This window comes from Alosa alosa, chromosome 15, assembly GCF_017589495.1.
Source record: "Alosa alosa isolate M-15738 ecotype Scorff River chromosome 15, AALO_Geno_1.1, whole genome shotgun sequence".
Taxonomy (NCBI): Eukaryota; Metazoa; Chordata; class Actinopteri; order Clupeiformes; family Clupeidae; genus Alosa; species Alosa alosa.
In genome coordinates this window covers 9,650,505-9,671,137 of record NC_063203.1, presented here as the reverse complement: position 1 = coordinate 9,671,137, position 20,633 = coordinate 9,650,505, and the positions used below count along the sequence as shown (strand labels likewise).

At 43.7% G+C, this 20,633-nt stretch overlaps 2 protein-coding genes across 5 annotated transcripts in view; one reads left to right on the top strand and one right to left on the bottom strand.

The window, feature by feature from the left end:
- dph1 (diphthamide biosynthesis 1) overlaps positions 1-5,848 on the bottom strand; it is a 68,630-nt gene extending 62,782 nt beyond the window's left edge. For 2 of the 4 annotated variants that reach the window (XM_048265448.1, XM_048265451.1), the window contains exons 1-2: positions 5,557-5,846; positions 5,102-5,251 (exon numbers count right to left, since the gene is read on the bottom strand). In XM_048265448.1, the coding sequence (XP_048121405.1) occupies positions 5,102-5,251; positions 5,557-5,608 (202 nt within the window). In that variant the 5' untranslated portion in view covers positions 5,609-5,846. Of the gene's footprint in view, positions 1-5,101; positions 5,252-5,556 lie in introns of all 4 variants that reach the window. The other 2 variants (XM_048265449.1, XM_048265450.1) reach the window with 2 other exon arrangements.
- A 1,019-nt stretch (positions 5,849-6,867) lies between these two features.
- rtn4rl1b (reticulon 4 receptor-like 1b) overlaps positions 6,868-20,633 on the top strand; it is a 125,065-nt gene continuing 111,299 nt past the window's right edge. Inside the window, exon 1 of the mRNA XM_048265440.1 lies at positions 6,868-7,762. Coding sequence (XP_048121397.1) covers positions 7,750-7,762 — 13 coding nt within the window. The 5' untranslated portion in view covers positions 6,868-7,749. The remainder of the gene's footprint in view (positions 7,763-20,633) is intronic.

Here is a 20,633-nt window from a genome sequence, read left to right as displayed (position 1 = left end):
ACTATAGTTTATTAACATATTTAATGGGAACATGGTTACAGTTAACATGTAATAAACTCAGAAATTCTAATCAAAACACAACCATATTTTTATTGCTAACATAGACTACGTTTACACGAAGCAGGGTATTTTCCTAAACGAATATCTGGCCATCTACGTTTGCAAATAAAACTGCATTTACACGAGACCGTTTTGTTTTAAAATGTGTTTACACGAACCCGTGTACATACATGCTGTCATGAGCACGCCAAACCACAGTGGCGATAAGCACAGTCTAACGATAAGCTCAAGCTCACATTAACCAATCAGAACCCTGAAAAGTCACACGTGAGCACATGTAAATGTAAACATTGGTCGCACATTTGGTGTACTTCTGTCGCATACTGTGACGTTGGCTGCCCAAAACTCCGTTTACCACAGTTTACAACCAAACGCATAAACAAAGTTTTTTTGGATAACCATTTTACGGGGCGAATTCTCCGTTTGCGTCTAAATGAAAGGCTCAAACGTAGGGAAATGTCTTTGTTTATAAAAATACACATGCTCGTGTAAACGGGGTCATAGTGAGTCACTCGTGGTGTTTCATGCATTTCATCACAATAACAAATTGCACAGATAACCTTCAACTCAGAATATATCCTACAGTACATATGAACATAGATAGCGGGAATAAGCCTAATACAGAACTGCATCTACCGTCAGCAACAACCGACAAGTAAAAAACATTTTACTTCTAGTAACACTGGATTTGGCATGTGTGCTTGCCTCCATACTAGAGCTTGATAATGTGCTCTTCTAATATGCCATTGAGCAACATCACTCTAGAAAACATAGTGGCTCTTGGATAGTGTTATCACGATCCCAAAATTATGACTTCGATACAATACCTGCCATAAATATCTTGATACTCGATACTGAAACGATATCCAAATATATGATTTCTGGAAAAGAAAGGACGCAGGCCTCCTCCAAGTGTATTAAGTCATTTGTGTTGAATTTGGTGCACTTTTGGTCAATTCTGGGCTTTAAACTTCCTACATAATTGTGTGTGATTAAGTCCTTTATTGTTTGTTAAAGCTCATTTATATTGTGTGATGTTTTGGCAATAAATCACCTTTAAATAGCCAAAGTAGGCTAGATCAAGGTCAGTGCTCAAATTACTGCATGCAAATCACTTAATGCTATGCAGAAGAGCCTAATCTTTAAGCCATCTGATGTAGGCTACCCTAGGCCTTCCTGTGTGTATGGGATTTCTTTGACGGTTGCTAAGGAAAAAAAGTGAAGATAGTCTTCTTTGCTCCCAGTGTAATTTAATAAGTACGTTTCAACCAGTCTTTGGGTCTTAATCAGATAGGCCTACACCTTTATTACATTACATTTTAAGTATATATACAATTGTGGGCAGCCGTGGCCTACTGGTTAGCACTTCGGACCTGTAACCGGAGGGTTGCCGGTTCGAACCCCGACCAGTAGGCACGGCTGAAGTGCCCTTGAGCAAGGCACCTAACCCCTCACTGCTCCCCGAGCACAGCGCTTCACCTCACTGTGTGTACACTGTGTGCTGTTTGTGTTTCACTAATTCACGGATTGGGATAAATGCAGAGGCCAAATTTCCCTCACGGGATCAAAAGAGTATATATACTATTTGGCTGACGCATTTTTAACAAAAGCGACTAACAACATGGTCACAGTTAAGTTTAAAAGCAATTCTCTTAACAATTTTAGGACAATTTAAAAACTACAGTAAGAATAAGTGCATCACTGAGTGCTATTTTTAAACAGTTGAGTGTCAGTTCAAGGCGGGTGGTAAGTGCTAGCATCAGCAAGACTTGTTGTAAGTGGTGCTATGAGAGGAGATGTTCTCTAAAGAGCTGGGTCTTCAAGAGGTTTTTTGAAAATGAAGAGGGATGATCCTGCCCTTGTAGGAACTGGCAGTGTGTTCCACCAACGACGAACAACAGATGAGAAAAGTTTGGATTGGCCTGAGCGTATCTGTTGCAATATCTGTGTGCATTCCTACATTAGGTCTATTTCTTTGATAGTCAACATCATTTGCTACCACATAACAAATACCAAATAACAATACAAAAGTTTCTTACAAACTTTCCTGCATACTTCTTAAATGTGCTGCAGTCAGATGGGTGTCCTAAAGACATAACTAGATCTTGAGCATCTATTACCAGTGTTGAATGAGCAGTTTTTGCAGTGATCACTACTGGGCATTCCACATTGCTAGACAGCACTTGAGTGAGGATAGACTTATTTCCACTTCACAATTAACCATCGCTATCTGCAATAGCTACAGTACAGTACATTAATCAGTTTATAGCTTAGGATTTGTCCTAGGTCCACTTCTCTTTCAGCATCATATGCAGTAATGATGCACTGGAGAATGTTTCTTTTTGTTGCACTATAAAGGATATCTTGTATAAATTTTGCAAAAATGCAATCTCCATAGCACTGTTCAGCAACCCTCAAACAGGCACACTACCATTTTTTTGCATGGCTGGAATTTGAATGATAGGAAAGAGCACCAGTGAGATGTTTTAACTAGGCAAGCACAGTCGCCTTTACAGTAAAAGACAAATACAGTGTAAATCCTCTGTAAAGACTGACAACTGTTCATAATAATTAGTGACAAAGTACTTTCTACAGAAAAATGAGCAGTCACCTACTATCAATTTATTATCAAGGAATCTATTTTGCTTCTAAACGTCATAGTGAATTTTAGTTATTATTTCAATTTATATTTTAATTTTAGCTTATTTTCATTTGCTACTTTAGGGTCATTGGGGTCATTCCTGTCCTGTCCTACAACATATCTGATACATAAAGAGTATATTAATGCCTTATTTTTGCAATTCCTATGCTATCTGATGGCAAAACCAAAAAGTATGTGAATTATGCTAATTAGCAAGCTTAAAACTCAAAATTGAGTTTGGTAAACAAAATATTTTAATTCAGCACCCTCAAATTGTGAAATAGCCCCTTTACTGACTTTTCCTCAAATTTGCCAACAGGACTTTTTCTGAACGTTTCTTAGCTATCTGCTCTCCCTCTAGTATATGTCTAACATTGAATGAGTGTCTCCCAGAATGCAGTGCGAGTGAATGCTACAAGGTGTAATGTCGGTTATAATAGTTGTAGTTGCGTTTACCATGTTGTGTATTTGTTAGCGTGTTAGTCTCTTTGGTTGTACCTCATGTACTTATCCCCTTGTAGATGTGTGTGGTAAACCCTTGTTGTGTGTTGCATGTGCGGCTGAGACTACCCCTGTGTTGCCCCATGTAGTTGTCTTAGTGTGTCTTAAGTCTGCCTGTTCCAATAAATGGCCGTCCTGGCCAAAGGTGATCTTTGTCTGAGGGTGAGATCGCTACAATACCTTTTTTTATTACTACTATTGAATTTATTCTCTAAAGTTGAGCTGGCTCCTGAGCAGAAAAAAAATCATGATAAATCATTTTATGAGTACACAATAAACTTGAACTGGAGATAGAAATGGCATAAAAGCACACTAACACACAAAACTTACTTTCGGCTTTTTTTTTTCGGCTCACCTACTTTTAAAAGGTTGGTAGGACTACTGACACTCTTTTATTATGGTTATTAATTTACATCAGTGTTAGCAATTTCCGCATCGTTTCATGCGCCCAGGAACCCCTGTTTTGGAATGACCCTACTGTCCCCTATTTTCTGCAAAAGAGTATATATACTTATATTTTCTTTATTAAGGCTTTCTTGCAAGCAATTTATATTCATCCAGCATACAGGTTGTTTGTAGCCCATCATCTTCAAAAAGAGCATGAGTATAAGTAAGTATATATACTCTTTTGATCCCGTGAGGGAAATTTGGTCTCTGCATTTATCCCAATCTGTGAATTAGTGAAACACACTCAGCACACAGTGAACACACAGTGAGGTGAAGCATACACTAATCTCGGTGCAGTGAGCTGCCTGCAACAACAGCGGCGCTCGGGGAGCAGTGAGGGGTTAGGCGCCTTGCTCAAGGTTCTTGCTTCAGCCGTGCCTACTGGTCGGGGTTTGAACCGGTAACCCTCCGGTTACAAGTCCGAAGCGCTAACCAGTAGGCCACGGCTGCCCCACAATATGCAGTTCAAACGTTCCTTTCCCTGTCCACACACCAAATTCAAATGCTAGCTATAGTACATGCTACGTAAGCCATGTAGGCCTAAAGCTACAAACTATCTTTCAAACATATGGGCATTTGTGGGTAATTTGTGGGTGTTTTTGGGCAGTAACTAGGCCATGCTGTTGGAGGTGCAAACAGATGCTGCATTGCCATTAAGATCACATAGAGAGGAGCTGGCTCAAGGGTTATAAAAGTATTTTATCATATTTATTTGTATAATGAAAGCACTTTTTATAGCCATCCATCATGTGTGTTCACTTCTGGTTCCTTGGCTATCATTTTGGTAACCATAACAGGCGATTTGACGTCTTAGAACACTGATCATATGAGGTGCCAAATGTTGAGTTACTCCAGCCTAGCTTTTTTGACGTTAATCACTCCTATGATGTATTGCTATTGTCTATCCAAGTGGCTATTTCGAGGTTAACTGATGGTTAAATCAACCAAGACTCCGATATTGTTTGCACCTCCAAGTGGTCTGTGTGTGAAATAATCGACAATGCATTTGTGCATTGACTACGATGTCAAAAAAAAACTGTCAAAAACCATAAAGGCAAGACAAGGATTACAAAAAACTATACAAAGGAAAAAAGCTAAATCCCCTTACTGATGTCAACTGTAATGTTGTGATAATGTGTGTTAGAACAAAAGGCATGATTGTGTCAGATGGGCGGCAGGAGTTGATGACAAAGACGCATCTGGTTAGGTCATTATTAAAGGTAAAATAACAATAACACACAATCAAAATAACACACACACATTACTATTATGACGTTAAGTTTTGTATTTCTCTGTATTTCCTGCTTATATTGGTAAATTAAAAGTGAATAAGCAGCATATCTGACAGGCTGATTATTAAAGTTAACCACACACACACACACCATTTAGGCTACTTTGCGTCTAGCCAACAGCAGGCTCGACCCCGGACGAAAGTGCAAACAAATGACTTACCCCTCTTGGCTTTAGCTTGACGCACTCTCCAAACGGTCTTGTGGATTTCAAAGTTGTAGTTTGCTGGTAACGCACGAATAGCCTCCTGCAACTCCGGGTCTGTCAAAATCTCATCCGGGATCTGGTTTGCCACTCGCCTAGGACCACGCACTGTCAAGTATGACAGACACACTTATCAGCGCCTGCTTTGCAACTCAGAATATTATTTGGCTGTTTTTTTATATCCATAATAGATTGTCGTAAAGTATCATATTCGTACAACTGTGTGTTCGATTGATTTGGACTGTAGCCTAGATGATGGCTAGGTCGCTGCCGCTACAACGCTATGTTCAGAAGGAATTAATGCCTTGAGTAATGAATGACATTATAGTAGGCCTACAAATGATAAATGTGACTTCAACAACCTTCCCATTCCATTTTGTGACTATTTGCAATGTGCATCCATCATAACCTACCGTTTGGTCTTTTGGTTGTGGCTACTTGCACCTCACCCGTGAGCGCCGCCATGTCTTCTAAACCAAAACACGTGGGAGGGTAAAGACAGCATAAGTCGAGTATCGAATTGCGAAATCAATCATCGATGCAATCGAACACAGTCCAGAGTGAATGGATCCTTTACGCTCTTGTCACAGAGCCGCCGTGACAATTAACCCAGTAGCCTAATAATTTAGTCGGCAGAAGTAGGCCTACTTCTTAAATCTGTGTTGTTCAGATGGTGTGGATGGTTTTGTCCATAATAATTTAAACATTTCATCTCGGCTCTGTTTGCCGAATAGACTGCTATAATTCGATTAAAAACCAGGCTGAAGTCTAATTTTCATTTGCCTTGTTTTTCATTTTGAGAACAAGTGGACCAATTACCTAGCCTACTACGTTTCAATCATGTCAGTGTTATGCTGTGTCTTCTGCTTTCAGTGTAATCTATGGGTCTAATGAAGGTGAAATGATGTTTGCAATGATAGCCTACAATAGTGTGTGTGTGTGTGTATGTGTGTGTGTGTGTTGCCAACAGTGACAGTTGAGTCACGGACAAAATGACTAATTTGCCAAATATTAGTTGCATATAGCCTAGCCTATTGATTTGATGAAGATGCTCAGGCCTATTATTGATGTTTATGTTTGGCTTCATTATGTTAGACGTGACCCCAGACACTGAGTTGTCCATTTGGAATAGATATCCAAATCCTACACTCTTTTATAAAAATGTGGTGGCCTGTTGTAGGACACAATTGGTCATCGTTTTGAACTTCAATAAACATAAGCCATCAGATTGTATCCATTTAGGCGAGAAGTTGCTGGTATCTGACGATGCCTCAAAAGGATAATGATAAGTTCAGTGTCGTGTATTGGCCTATATTGTTTCTTAAAAACATAACTGGCCAAAAATAAGGTAGCTGCCTGGTTATATAGCCAGTCATGCACCGTTACCCAACACAATCATCTGAATGAAGAATTAGCAGTTTAGCTAGCAAAATTAGGTTATGGTTATGCGCAGGCCTATAACCAGCATTGATAGGTATATTTCACGATGGTAAATTTGTATTGCTGTAGAGAAAATCATGTTCATTCTGCGTTTTCCTTTTTGAAGTTATTACTTCACTAAAGTTCGATAATGTATTTTCCTTAGATGCATTGCGGAATGCAGCGACCACAGTTTTGCAGCAGAAGTTATATTTGCACAAACAACTATAGCTTACTGTCCACTGCCCTAAAGCATTCGAAAGGCATGCCTTATATAGCCTACTATTCGCGACGGGCGCACATAACCATAGCCTACAGATCACCGGCGCTGCTCAGCAGGATGCCAGCGAAGCGCACCACATCCACTTGGCGCTGTGAGGGGACACAGCAGGACGGCACCATAGTTGGGTCCTGGTGAAAAATGCAGAAGTCAAGAAACGCGTAGAGGATATTGAGAATCGAAGAATTTGTATCCCGGCGCGAATACGATCGGCTGCAGGATCTGAATAGGACGAGAGGACAGGAGACCTCCCCAGACTTGCTGGAACTACGGAGTCATTTTGCGCGACGAATCTTCATGCGCAGGTAACAGGCTCTCCAGGATTTATCAGCAAAGAAAGGACACAAAACAAAAAAGAAACATTGGACTATTACAAAATTACAGCTCAAATCATGTGTGTCCTGGGTCGTCTTTATCGACATGGAATGCACTGAGTGGTTTTAGCCGATTTAGATATCTCTGGTTGGACCCAGACGGAGTATTTCCTTGCAAATTGTGTAACAGCTTTGTTGATCACTTGCGCTTGTGTGGAGAGTAAACGCACATTGTGGGTCATCGTCTAGGTAGTGTCTCTGTCACAAGGGTTCACATAGGCTTTTATACGTCTTTTCGAAGAAAATTATGTGTATCGTCTTTTGGAAGTCTTCTACATGTTAAGTATGACAATTTGACTTCACGGGATGAGAAGGAACCTTTTACGCGTCCATCGCATGAAAATCCACCATCAACTCTTTCCCAAGCTTTCTAAGTGGAGCAGGAAGGGTCCGTACTACGCGGCGTTTATTCTCCTATAAGTGAACTCTGCAACTTTGCATGGTACCACTTCCAGACCACGAAAGCTGATTTAAAGTGGAATACAAGAATAGATGATCAGCCGAGGACAGTGCCCGAAATAACAGCTTCCATCATGTTCAAAAGGGGTAAGTCTAATTGTCAAACTTTTCTTTACGATTTCATTAAGTGTTATCGTTAAACAAATAGTGCACAAGGTATCCTATAGGCTACCCGTGCGTACAAGAGGGTAAATTGGCATGTCCAGCTACGAGTTTGAGAGGAACAGAGGCATCACAGAGTCCATGCCTTATGTGCTGTTTTCAGTGTCAGTTTTATTGCTGTCTGTATATGGCAGCAACTTAGGGAAAAAAATCTGACTGGGGGGTTGTGGAGATTACTGGAGCCTAACGTGAGAGGGCTGAATGTGCAAGTCAGATGTGAATAAAATATTAATCAATATCATGAAATATTATTATTAAGACTTAAAGGGAGGATGCCGCACTGCAGTTTATGAGGCGCTCTAACACTGGCACCCGGTATGTCTGGTTGAGTCCGATGCCTGTTTGTCGACAATATGTTTTTCGTTGACAGTTATCTAGGTATGATAAAAAAAAATGTAAACACAAGACAAAAATGGAAATATCCAACATTTTTTAGACTAACATCGATTTCAAAAAAGGAATTGTGCACAGATGACGACTCCTTCAAAGCGAGGAAGACTTGCTCTGTAGCCTACTCGAACATAGACTATCCAAACAACAGTGAATCGTAAAAAAAGTCTTCTTTTAACTGCACCAATGGACCTCAAAAAGATATCCTATTAAAGCCATTAACTCCTTGCTTACTCCACCTGGCAAACCATCTCCATCTGGTTAGATAAACTTGCAACATTTAGCCTATTAGTAACGTTATCCAATCTCGCTAATCGCAGACAGACTAGTATTCTTCTAATACTACTACTAAACAGACTAAACTTCTAATTGAGTAGACTAAATAGCATTCAATGTATTTTGACATAAACCTAATAGCTGTTCCTATGGCAAACAATTATTCAGCTTTACGCCATGGGCGTTTTGAAATACGGAATAGTCTAAAGATCATATCCTGTGTATTGCGAAATTGGGCATTTTGACATCGCCAGCGTGAAACAGCCAATGTTGCTTCGCAGCCTAGCTACATCGAATAGAACAGCCACCAAATGTAGCCTATTTGTGTCTTTAAAATGGTCTTTGAAGGGGAGTGTTTTTTAGACATGTCCAAATGGGTAGAAATGCGTTACCGATTTCCAGCCATGACTTTTTCGGATAGGCGTTAGGAAGCTTATAGTTGCTTAAATTATAAATCTTTCTTGATCAGTTGATATGGGCTTTTTGCCACGAATGAACTACATATTCAATAAAACTGAATATTTGAAAGTTATGATGCAGGGGTAGCCTACATAAACAGCCTACACAAAAATGTATCATGTGGATAATCTATTGAGCCCTATAAACTGATTGAGCCTTTACAGAATTATGATACATCTTCTTGTTGTTATGTTGCTCTGCTACATTCACTGCAGATGCTGTATGTTAGACTTGCAAGGTCGATCTCTGAGTAAATTCTAATGGTTCCCCTCCCTCTCTCAAGGGGCCTTCATTGTTATCCATGGCCACTTTGCTTTGTTTTCATTTAACTGACACAGAATGATTTGAACTGGGTTTTTTTTTTCTTCAAAAGAATGTACTGAGCAGAATGGTTGGAAAATGTGAATGAATGTGCTCTTAAGTATTTCAATCATACATTCTTTAAGGCCTGGCAACCCTTGAGTTAAACCACCTGCTTGTGTGTGGAAGTTTCCATTTTCAATCACAAATGAAAGGTTTATTTGTCATACAGGAAACTACATTTGCCAAAGCAAAAGCTATGATCTTCACAGGCTAAGGAGACAGTGTTAGCTTGTTAACCTCGACAAGAAATAATTTGAGACATTCTGTACTCTGCGTCTAAAATAACACACTCTGGTGAGCGGCTCTGCAGCATTCATCATAACATTTGGTGTGACACACACACACACAGTATTCATCTGGAGGATGTTCAACACACACACACACACACACAGACTCACACAAAGTGTGAAGGTGCTCTTGAAGATGTGAGCTAACATTAGTCATGCACTGCTTCACTGTAAGAAGATGGGTATCAGATCACTCTATTTATCTTGCATATAGTCTTCCTTAAGAGATATTTGTCTAAATGCCATTTTCCCTCCAGCTAAAGCTGATGACCAGTGTCCCTTCACTTTACTCTCAGCTCTGTGAATCTGCATGTGTGTGTGTTTGTGGTGCAGTATATGTGTAAATGTGCATGTGTGTGTGTGTGTGTCCATGCATTTGAATGTGCGATCATGTGTGTGTGTGTGTGTGTGTGTGTGTGTGTGTGTGTGTGTGTGTGTGTGTGTGGCCCTGATGAGCTTGTCACCAATGTTTGCCTCTGTGTGCTTGGATTGGATCTGCCCTGAGCTGCAGCAGTGGCCTGTAACCACTGGCTGCCTGCTTGAGCTGCTCCGTCTCGGCTGGTGGCTCCTGATTACTGTGAAAGCCTCCCCCATCCACCCAACCAACCAACCAGCCTCGACCCACCCCACCCCAGTCTCCCTTTACCCAGCCAGTCAGCCATGGAACAGACACTGGGTGCGATGTGTCAGAGGAGCGGTGCATGGTGCAGGACAGGCGATGCATATACTGCTGTGCTGTGCAATAATTGCTGCTTCTTGTCACTCTTTTGGCTTTGGTGGATAGTGGCGTGGTGCTGTGTGTGTGTGTGTGTGTGTGTGTGTGTGTGTGTGTGTGTGTGTGTGTGGAGGTGGGGTGTCAACAAATGTGGGCACGTATTGCATCTCCTTATAAATAGTGAGAAAGTACACATAACACACATCTACATGCATACATACATATATGCAGTATGGGCCTCCACTCATCCAGAAACATCCTAGAAAGACAGAGACTTCATTTGCACTCTACAGAGGACATGATGTACATTTGCATTACCTTGCCGCATCATATTCAGATTGAAGAGTCCTTCACAATGTAATTGGTTTGTTTTTTCTGGGCTGTCAGTAGGAGCTATGGCACATCTCACTGCATATTTCTAAATGTACTGTGCTACTGTGAAGACGCTAGACTTCTGGATGTCAAACCTCCAAATCTATTTACATGCATTTGACAAATGTATTCTGTGCCTGGATGAATTCAGTTCATTTGAAATTGTGATCAGTCTCACTCTCGAAGCTTGTAGCTCAGACAAATAAATTGAAGTGGAGAAGGACATTCATCTGATTTTATGCAGCAAATAGGTTTGTCTGTGGCCACATTTTTACGTTGTCTTCAGGGAGGAAAAAGTGAATCTCCACTTGAACTGATCCTGGATATTTGGTTGAACCCTCCTCTCCTACCGTGCATTGTGTGTTCAGCATGTAGTGGTTGTAGGGAAGGGCTGTAAATAAAAATAATCAACAAGCACAAAGGCTGCGGATGAGCGCAGGGCAATAAAACAGCTGCGGCCCTGTATTTCTCCTCTGCTCCAGACCTGTTCATATATTTCTTTATCTCCTTTCTTCTTCCAACTTAATCTTCTCCTCTTAATATGATTTTCTTTTCATCCGTCTTTCAGTTCACTCTCTCACCCCCCTCCCCCTCCCCATCTCTTATCCTACTCTCCTTGTGTTGCAGAGTTCAACTAGTGCAATGAGTAATTACAGCATGCTACTGTGCCTTAGTGTCAGAGAGCATATATGCTCCGAGTCAAATTCAGACAACTGATAAATGACACCTGGAGACTCACTAATTATGCACATGTGCAAGGAATGCACACAACACATATGTAATCTCAAAGACAACATGTCGCTGAGCATGTGTGTGTACATAAGCCCTGTGGGATGTTCGAATTGCATTCGAAGGTTTTGACCTTGTTATCCTATGTTTTGACAGTGTCTAGCCACGTGCCGTGTAATGCAGCCAGAAGCAGGGAAACAGTCCCAGTTTAATGCGTTTGTGTTACACTCGAGCCACCCCTTAATCCTATCACACTGTGACGTTTGGTTATAATTTGATGCTATTGTCAGTCAGAGCGTCACTCGTGATCGTCGGGTCTTTTTGACTGGCCCTCGATGACAGGTATGGAGAGCGCCCTTGGCAGAGGAGTGAGGAAAGCGGGGCCCGACACGAAGTTGAAGAGGATAAAATGGTGAGGAGCAAAAACATAAACCTCAGACTGATCCTTTAAATCTTTCTAAGCTTTCCAGAGGAGAAGGAGAGAAAAAAACAGACAAGGAACATGTAGGGGAGGGAGAGACACTTTCAACCCCTGATGTGAAGCTTTTAACGGATTCATATTTAAAATAGAACTCTACCCTCTTCTGCTCCACCTCTCCTTTTGCGTGCAAACAGCAAGACTCCCTGAGATAATGACCTCAATATTAACCAACAATATCATCTATCAACGCCAGCGAAAAAGCCAAAAGACTTGAATTCATTATGGTGCCCTGCTCAATTTGAAGTCAGCCTGATCCACCTTTCACCAAGCAAAGTATCTCTTGTAATTGACGGAGTATTACTCCTTATCGGCTAGCTGAGCTTCAATTACTCCGCAGCTATGGAGCTCACCTCACACCGGCCTGCATGCCAAGCAGCTGATTTGCGTGAGAGGACGCTGTCTGAATCAGAAACAAAAAAGCCCTCGACCAAAAAAATGAAAAGACAAAATTGGACGGAGCCAAAAAATGGAGCCCTCACTCGCTCGCTTTCTTGTTCGTTTGCTTGCTCACTTGCTCGCTAGCTCGTTCGGCTGGATTGCTTCCTGTGGCATCCATCCACAACATGACACTACAGCGAATGATGAGTAATTAACAGGAAGGTGTGGGCAAGAACCATGGCTGCCAAGTATAGATGTAATTTTTCACCACGGACCGTCGTCTCCCCCCAGAGCACTGCCAGTGTCCTCTTTATGTAACCATCAGCTAATTTGAACTGATTAAGGGCAGAGGCTTTGGCTTAAAAAAGAGAAAGTATTGTTACCATTTGCTAATAAATCTTATCTTTATGCAGTCTAAGGAAGCGGGACAGATCATTAAATCAAGAGTACATTTTTTTTGTTCCAGAGGAGAGCGTGCAGGAAGGAAGGAAGGAAGGTATCTCAGCATTTTATCAGCTCTCCTCTCCTCTCTCCCTGCCCTTTAAAACCACCTCAATCCTCAGCAAGTGTTGCTGTTTCCTCTTTGTTGTGAAAATGAGATGCAGGCTCGGTCGTTAGCAAATGATAATGAGGTGAAAGAGACAAACAACCCTAAGCCCTGTTGGTTTTCCTAATATTAATTATTAATTTCTGATGAAGTGGCTAATTGCAGTTTAAAGGTCAATGTCAATGTGAACGACATTGATCTTGTGAGGGTGTGGAGGGAGGGATGGATGGATGGGTTGCGTTGGGGTTGGATAGGTGGGCAGAGTGATGGGTTGGTGTTGGGTAGGTGGGCAGAATGAGGACAACCGTCGTGGGGCCATGTTGACAGAAATCCCAGGAGTGCCGCTCCTCCAACCCCCACCCCAACCCCTACCTTCCTCCTCTGCCAGAGGGAGTCGTGCTGTGGGGCCCTTTCCGAGGTGACATTGCCCTTGTGTGCTGAGACAGTGATTCGGTCCCCAGCATGGACAGCACGGCTGGCATCTGCCCTTTCGCCAATGACAGATTCTGCAATGCCAGATGAAGGATCATGGAGAGCTGCTGTGACACAGACATAAATGTACACACATGCACACACACACACACACACACACACACACACACACACACACACACACACACACACAAATATACAGCCACGCAGACATACACCTAGACACACACACTCAAACAGACAAGCATATTCTATTTCAGCGCAGACAGTCGGCAATGCCACTTGAAGGATAATGGAATGCTACTATGACAATAAACAAGCAAGGTGCACACACATGCACAAGACACAGACGGGCACGCTCTCTCTCTCTCTCTCTCTCTCTCTCTCTCTCTCACACACACACACACACACATACAGTTACAGTAACACAGGGAGCATAGTGACATTCGCTCATGCCTGAGCAAGCCTAAGGGTCACTGTGAATCCTCAGACTTCAATAATTCAGGGCCTTGTCCATTGTGTTTGCCATTGTGCTGGGCACATGTTCAAACAGAGGTGCCTCCATTGGTTGAGCTCTTAATTAGAGTACTCAGCAGGGGACAGATAATAGTAGAAGGAGAGAAAAAAAAATAGGCACTGGTTTCTTTAACAGTGATTCTAGCAGACCCTCTGTCTCCCGCTCTCCCTTCCTCACTCTCTCTCTAGCTGTCTCTCTCTCTCTCTCTCTCTCCCTCCCTCGCTTCCCTTCCTTTCTCCCCTTACTTATCCCATCTCTCCATCTCCATTAATGAGATGGTATATTGTGACAGTGAAATCTGAATTGGGTTTCTCTAATAGCCAGGCTCCCTGTGTTCCGGTGAATGTTATCGGTTGCTCTTACCTCTGTCAGTGAGCAGCCCATCGCAGTGGAGAGAGAGAGAGAGAGAGAGCCCATGGGGGGATTGGACACAGTGCACACAGCACCCCACCACCACCACCACCACCACCACCGCCATCACTACCACCATCGCCCCCCGCTACCACCACCACCTCCAGCTAGGGAGAGATTACAATAGCGGGGTAATGTATGCACTCAGAAGCTCCAGAGGCTGGCTGCCTCACTCCTCTCAGCTCAAGCTCCCACTCTGCTAAGTCTCCAGCTGGGGGAGCAGCGGGGAGTGGGCACTGAAATTAATAAAATGGCTGATTAGAGGCCCACGGATAATCTCTTAGAGCCAACACCCCGCTACTACCTGTAAGAAGATTTTCTTTAAAGGGGGAAAAAAGAGAGAGGTAGACTGCTAAATCTTTTTGCCGTAATAGCTTTCTGTTCAGCCTAGGGGACGTAGCATAAGTGTTGTTAAAAGGCTGGATGAAACAAGTATTTGGATATGAATGTGGGCATAGGGTATTTAAAACTACATATTGCAATCTGGTTGGTGCAATTGGATCCCCTCCCCCCACTTAATTGCCACTGTGTAAGATGGTGGATGCGTTTTAAATTGCACATGAGGATAAGGGGAGGTCACTAAGCCAGATGGAGTAGCGGGTATTAAGGAAATTTGGGGCAAGATCTGTCTTACAAATCTTATTCAAATCTACCCCAACTGTCTCCCTCATATCCTGAAAATACTCTAACAAAAGTCTGGCTGTTATTAAAAGTCTGTCGGTGCAGCTGGGCACCAGAAGTGGATTTACCACATCTCTCAGACATCACACATACCACCGACACCCGTGAGTTTGCGCCGCATATTTAACAGTGCTTTTTCAATGTGCTTTAGGCAAAACACGGTTGCCGTTTACCTTTTTGTTGTGTTGATTTTGTACAGGATGGATTGTGAGAAGAATCCTTGACATTTGTCATGTGTTTGTTTATTTGTTTATTTATTTCATTTTACAGTAGCCTAGGCAGGATAAATACGTAGGCTGCGGGGAAGGGGAGGCCTTGGCGTGCACCTCCTCAGAGAGCTCTTGATTTCAACCTTGACTGCAAGCTGAGTGTGTGTGTATGTGTGTGTGTGTGTGTGTGTGTGTGTGTGTCTCAGGGTTTCGCAGCCAGGGCAGGTGCACAAAGGTGCCACTTCCTTTCACAGCGAGGCAGGGCTTTAATCAGGCTCACTGTTAGTACGAATGTGCAGACACACCCATGCACTGCTGTGTGTATGTGTGTGTGTGTATTTGAGTGTGTGTGTGTGTGTACATGTGGAGTGAATGAGAAGGATGGGATAGAGAGAAAGGGAGAGAAGGCAAAGTCTACATACAACATATATATATATCGTGTGTGTGTCAGAGAAATTTCCAGAGCAATGTATATAGACAGAGAGAGAGAGAGAGAGAGAGATGGGGAGAGCGGTCATCCTGAGAGTTAAATCCTGTTGCGAGGGTTTTTTTCTCTCTCTGTGTGAGAGGGTGAAAATGGCAGAAGTAGTGAGGTTAGCTGCTCTACATTCTACACACACAGCAGTGTGCGAGGGATGACTTTGCATTGTAATGAAGTGCCTTCTCCTGAGCTTGAAGGATCCCCTTATATTGGCTGCGTTACATGTACCACCATCTCCTCTCAGTCAAAGGCTACAGAGTTGGAGAATGTGACGCTCGTTCAAAGATGGTGGGTTCTGAAGACACTCTCCACCCCAAAAGACTGTCTCTGAGGGTCCAGGTTTTGTGTGCGTGGCGTGCCGTGCAGAATTTATTGGAAAGAGGATGTAGAGTCTCTGAGATACAACATTTAGTCCCTCAAGTACAGTAAGTCCCTTCCCTTCACCACACAGATGGACAGATTAGTAATCTGCTTCCCTCCTGCTATCAGAAAGAGACAAACGGAAAAATGGCTGAAATGTGGCACCAAGTAGTAAGTACCCAATGGCCATCCACTTCCTGCTGCCTCTGTCAGCCAAGGCTTCAATCACACACACACACACACACATACACTGCAATTCCAAGCAGAGCAATCAAAGAAAACACAGGGCAGATGGGGGATTGCCGATAGATAGCATCAGTGCACAATCCACAATCCTAACGTCGCAGCCCAGCTTACAAATTAGACCCGATCTAGTGGTTAAATCCCACCAAATGGCACATTCTTACTGGGCTCACAGGGGAGAAAACAAGACTTGTCTGGAGTAGGAGGAACTCTCTCCCTCCTCTCCCCCCTCCACCCTCAGCTACATAACATCCTGGACATTGGACCCACAATGGCCGCCTGCACTACTCCACTTGCACACTTGCACACTTGTACACTTTACAACTTGGTGTTGTTGTCCTGAAAACACAACACTTCTGCTGCTCTTACATAACTTGCACCACTATGCCACTTTCTTTCTTACTTAGGTCAAACAGAACTACCCAAGCCTTTTATTGGCCTGACTTTGCACTAGTATTTTATTGACTGTCTATGCACAATTTCAAACAAATTTTGCTGCTCTTATTTTTTCATTAATATATGTGCCCTCTTATTTACTTATTTACTGACTTTTTTGTTTACTTGAATGTTATGTTTGTCTGTGGACTTAAATTGGTAAAATATGTCTTGTCTTCACCGTGGGATAGTGAGAAACGTAATTTCGATTTCTTTGTATGTCTGGAACATGTGAAGAAATTGACAATAAAGCTGACTTTGACTTTGAGGAGGGTGCAGGGTTGGTTGCTTGTTTTTTTTCCCGCCACTGTCGCCATGGCTAGGCTAAAATGAGTGCCATTTACTGTCAACACCGTAATGATTCTATACTGGCTGGGGAGTGACAGCATTTGGCGCCGAGGCGCTTTTGGCTGTGATATTAGCTCAGCAGATTTGTCCCCGTTTCCCGCAGCACAAGCCCTGTCAATTATTCAAAGGAGCAAAACAACGGCGGAGTGGAGACAGTGCACTGTGTGAGAGCGACTCATTTACACAACTCACCCCCCACCCTCACCACCACCCCCCACCCCCACCCCCACCCTCCCAGGTGACTGTCACAAATTCAGGCCATAATACAAAAACGTTTCATCTACGTGTCTCCGCCCGCAACACTCGTTTGCCACACCCCCTTTTTCTTTACACCGACCCCGCCGCCGAGACAAATAGACACACGCAAAACAGGGACGGGTTTGGAAAAAAGAAAAACTAAAAAACAAAGCAAAGACAAACAAACTGGAGCCACATGGAGTCTTGCCTGCGGAGGGAGGGAGGGGTTGAAGGGAGGTAAAAAAAGAAAGAGAGGACTACAGAGGCTAACACTGAAGGGAGAGGACAACACATAATAACTGCACATTTCGCAGTGTATTTACATATCTGGAGGGGAGACAAAGCTGGCAGGGAAGTGTGGGAACAGAGAGGAAGAAAAAAAAGAGAGATAAGGGATGGAGTGGAGGAGAGAGAGGAAAGACATGCAGAGCGAGAGAGAGAGGGGAGGGAAAGAGAGTCACTGAGAAAGAAAGTGAGGGAAACAGAGAGAGAGAGAGAGAGAGAGAGCAGCTGCAGGGACAGTATTAGCTTCTGTCAGCCCTCTAATGGAAGAAGCAGGTTTTCTGTGTCACGCCTGCTCACTCCACTGATAGATCGGTGGGCTGGCAGTCTCGGTGAGTTTGCCAGCTCTCGAGGAGGACCGGCAGCCGTACAGGCTTGTGCCGCCGGCGGAAAACCGGCCACTGGCGGGGTGAGGGTGGCAGGGGGGCGACCGGCGGCCTTTTTCAGGACTCAGGCACAGATCCTCCCCCCAACACACACACACACACACACACACATGCGTGCTTCTCTAGTCTTCCCCAGGCTTTTGGTTCCTCTCTGCCTGGGCACAGTGGGAATAGTGTGCAGCCCGATAAGTCAAGCGCTAATGATCAAACGGCCAGTGTGTGTGTGGGCGTGTATGTATGTGTGTGTGTGTGGGCGTATGTATGTGTGTGTGTGTGTGTGTGTGTGTGTGTGTGTTTTTTGCTGTTATGAGGATGTGCTTTCGGATGCCTCGGGCTATCTCTGCCTGGAATATGCAGCCTTCTGGATTAATAACACCATGGTCATCCGTCTGGTCACGCAAAAAGAGAGAGAGGGAAAGAGAGAACAGGATGCCTCACGCACATTTCTCCTTTTATTCTTTACTCTCCACCCCTGGAAAATGTTAGCCACGCCTGTAACGCTCTAATGAATCTAGAGCCACAAGAAACGTTGGAAACGAATCTGGTGGAATAGAGGTCGACACACTCAGAGAAGAACGGGGCAGTGAAGAGCAGAAGGGGCTATGATTATGGAGAACAGGGGCTAATTAAAGTGGGGTGGATCAGAAGAGACAGAGACAGAGGTGGTGTGTGTGTGTGTGTGTGTGTGTGTGTGTGTGTGTGTGTGTGTGTGTGTGTGTGAGTTTGTGTATGTGTGTGTGTGCGTGTGTGTGTGTCTATGGATAAGTTTGTGAGTGTTTATGTAGTGGGGTGATATGTGTGTGTGTGTGCGTATCAGTGTGTGTATAGGGAGAGTTGGTGAGTGTTTGTGTGGAGGAGTGGTGTGTGTATGTGTGTGTATGTCTGTGTGTGTGTGTGTATGTGTGGTGGGATCATCAGTGCCCCCATGTGCCAGAGGTTGTGTCAGTGTTAAGAGACTCCAAGGAAGCACACTGACTCCTGGGAGATTACTGATGTGCTGGGCTGTGTGTATGATACGGCCCGCCTCAGAAAAGAAAGAGGCGATGGGAGGCCAGCTGCTGTATACCCTCACGGCCACACACACACACACACACAGACGCAGAGGCTTCGTGCGCTGCAGGGTTAACGCTCGTGTGTCACTGGTGGGGGGGGCATCATGGGAGCAAAATGCATTTTTCATCGTTCCAAGATGAGGGGAAGTAGCAGCCAGGAAAGACAAGTTAAAGGTGTGCAGTCCTTTGTGTGTGTGTGTGTGTGTGTGTGTGTGTGTGTGTGTGTGTGTGTGCATGTTCGTGTGTGTGTGTGTTTTGCCTTTACTTTCCAGGCCAAGGTTCTATCTAAAACAACTTCATTATTTAAGTTTCTTGTCTCTCTGTTTCTGCCTCTGGGGCTTCAGTGAAATGTGCCAGTTTAGTCTGGAAAAATAGATTCTGGTACCGAGAAGAAGAAAAAACAAGACTGAAGCAGAATAAAAAAAGGCTTTTTATTTCATTTTTATTTCTTGACTATTTCATGGGGACCCACTAGCTGCCTTTCAATTACATCTTTCAAACCTCTGAACAACATGCCACTCCAAATGTCTGGTACACTGTGCAGGGTTTTTATTTTTGCCATCTTTGATGGTGCCAGTATGTAGGTCATCAACTCTAAGAGCCATTAAACATTCGCAACATCCTGCTATTCTCACCCAATTCATCAGAGGAGCTAACATTGGTGCCAAATAAGAACCTCCATCTCCCAGCATGTGTGAGAAATGTTGATGATCCCACCGTGGCACTTTGAGAAGTCAGTCACACACCTCTGTAATGAACCTGTCACTGACACTCTTCCTTGGTCCCCTTGCCACACTCCAGGGCCAACGTGTGAGGGGGGCGAGCGTTAAGGGGGGGGGCAGAGTCTGCAGCATCCCCATCACCGCCCCACATATGGGTCAGTGAGCAGTGTGGGGCCGTGCGTGGCACGGAGGGGGTCCAGCAGAAAGCGGGCGCTAATGGGGCCAATCAGTCGGTTTATTGGTATGGATTCTGGCATTGTGTGCCAGCAGCTGTCCACTGCGTGCAGGTGTGGCTGAGAGAGTGGGCCGAAGCAGCGGGGTTCTTGTTTGTTTACCACTCTCTGTGGAAGAGGTGATGGGAGTGTGTGTGTGTGTGTGTGTGTGTGTGTGTGTGTGTGTGTGTGTGATGGGGGTGTGTGTGTGGGGGCGGTGGTGTTGCTGCCAGTTGTGGTGGTGGTATTGCGATAAGTGGACTCTTGAGCGATGCAGTGAAGGGAACCACCCACCCAACAGGTGTTAACATTTATGCAAAAACACACACACACACACCACATACACACAAAAAAAAAAAACGGAGGCTAAAGCTATTATTTTGAGATCAGGTTGCAGCCCTGATTTTAGTCTTGACTGCGTGCTGTTCTTTTACGGCAATTTAACTGTCTTTGAAACCATATTATTCTAGCAAGAGTGAAAGCCAAAACCTTTTAGCAGTGTCCATTTAGTTTTTTCACTCAGTTGTTGTAATTATTGTTAACTGTTGTGTTTCCCTCACAGTGACTGCAGGTGGTGACTTTTACAGTTGGCCACTGCCATTGTAGCTCCAGAAAGAGACCTAAAAGCCCTACCCGCAAGGACATTATGTTCTAGCGTTTGCTTTAGTTTAGCTAAGGTTAAGGTATAGTTTTCAGTGTTTCTTACACATTGTGAACATAATAGGGAAAGGTCAGCCATGGCTCTGAGAGCAAACAAAATGCAGAGCGAACTAACTTCGATGCTAAGAAGT